Source organism: Rhea americana, unplaced genomic scaffold, assembly GCF_003343005.1.
Source record: "Rhea americana isolate MKP2758 unplaced genomic scaffold, rheAme1 scaffold_85, whole genome shotgun sequence".
In the NCBI taxonomy this organism is placed as follows: Eukaryota; Metazoa; Chordata; class Aves; order Rheiformes; family Rheidae; genus Rhea; species Rhea americana.
The window spans coordinates 1,691,739-1,693,450 of NW_028187034.1; the positions used below are offsets into that span (position 1 = coordinate 1,691,739).

Genomic DNA, 1,712 nt, shown 5'->3' on the forward strand with positions numbered 1-1,712 from the left:
ATACTGATGGTTGGAAGTTAAACAAATTACTTGACAGTCAGCCACCAGTGTAAAAGCAATTGTTTAAACAAAGTGAACAGTAACAAATATGCCAATTGAAATGTGAATTGTGTTACTGAGCACTGAAAGTGCAAAGTTGAAATCAGTTAAAAATGTGAAAAGCAAAACGTAGCATGTGTGATCAGTGTGATCAGCTTGTTCTTTTGAAGTCATTTTGTAGTGTATAAAAGATTGGGAGGGAAAAACACAGTGTCTAGGGAAGTGAGTCCAGTCCAGAAGGATTTGTCCTATTCTACATGAGGGAGTTAAGGGATCTGTCTGGGATTTTTGTACTCTGATGTCCTGCGACGGTAAATACCAGAGTACAGGCTGAAAGAGGCCCTTAAAGTGAGTGATGTGACCTAAATGCAGAATCGCCAATGGTGGAGTATACTGTGGTTCAGGCCCTGACCACAGAAACACCTTGTTCTCTGCACGGTCCGGGTCTTGGCCAGCCCTGCAATCAGTGTCTGTAAGGCTCTGTCCGTTTCCCATCTCACCTTCCTCCTCTCTGTCAGCATTCAGGAACCTCTCYGTCCCCTCCGCCTCGGATGTGGACAACGTGGCTGGGGTGCGTCACCTCTAGAAGTCCTTTCCCTCTGACGCAGGCAGCTGGTGGTGGCTGCAAGGTGAAAAAGACCAAACGAGTATGAGACGCTCTTGCCTGGATGGCAAGCATGGTGCCAGCTGCGACGAAATGCTTAGTTCTACCTTCTGCCTCCCTCGATCTGGGGGAAATCCACCCCTTCGGGCCCTGCTGGTGAAAGGCGAGTGAAGAAAGGGTCGATGAAGGCCCGGGCCCTGGGAGCACTCCCTGAGGCCCGGTGAACAGGAGCCAAAGGGTGCTAGYGCTCTGCAGGCAGCTGGCGAGCTCACGCTGGCTTGGGACGGAGCAGCAAAACGCAAGTTGGCCATGCCTGAACTGCCCGTCACAGCCCCCTCTTTCTCCAGAGAGCGTTATTCWGAGATGCATCCCTTTCACTCGCCCTAAAAACAGCACTGAAGCCAAGCCAAGGAGTATCTCCTGGGGAAGAGCCACGAGCACCAGGGGCCATTCCCTGACTGCCGCAGGGCCACGGCCTTCCATTTTGAATTACAGGGAATTATTTTTAAATGATGGAAGTTTGCTCCATCTTTTTAGCACCTGCAAAGACRGTGTAAAGCACACTGCAAGTTAAACAGGATTCTGCAGTAACACGCAGCACGGGGAATTCCTTTAAGTGACTTAACAAAATGTTTTTTTTTTTTAATGCTTGGCCCATTTACCTTGCAGGACCCCACGCTGGCTCAAAAACGAGGGCACGTAAAACTGCTAGTCAAAAGGAAAGAGAAAGGAGGACTCGAGTGCCTTTGTGGCCAGCCTCTGCCTGTGCCGCCAGGCTAGGGCTACCTCCCTCCCCGCCCAGGCCTCCTGCCGCCGCCATGTTGGTCAGAGCAGGCGAGGCGCAGGGCAGCGACACCTCTCCCTGACCCTGTGCTTGTGCCCCTAGATGAGGCTGTGTGGTCTCCACGGCRAATAATGTTTTAAATAAAAGAAGGCAGGAGGGAAGGAAATGGGCTCGGGGGGCACAGCCGTCGTGCTGCCCGACTGACCAGCGCGGGAAGCAGCCTCTCCCTCACACTCCTCCTCCCCCCCCGTCCTTCGCCGCGCGGCCCCTTTAAGAGCCGGCGCC

The 1,712-nt window shown here is 52.7% G+C and overlaps 1 protein-coding gene across 1 annotated transcript in view; it reads left to right on the forward strand.

Moving 5' to 3' along the window:
- Window positions 1-825: 825 nt before the first annotated feature.
- Window positions 826-1,712, forward strand: part of CBX6 (chromobox 6) — a 21,589-nt gene continuing 20,702 nt past the window's right edge. The window contains exon 1 of the mRNA XM_085323435.1: window positions 826-863. Coding sequence (XP_085179561.1) covers window positions 826-863 — 38 coding nt within the window. The remainder of the gene's footprint in view (window positions 864-1,712) is intronic.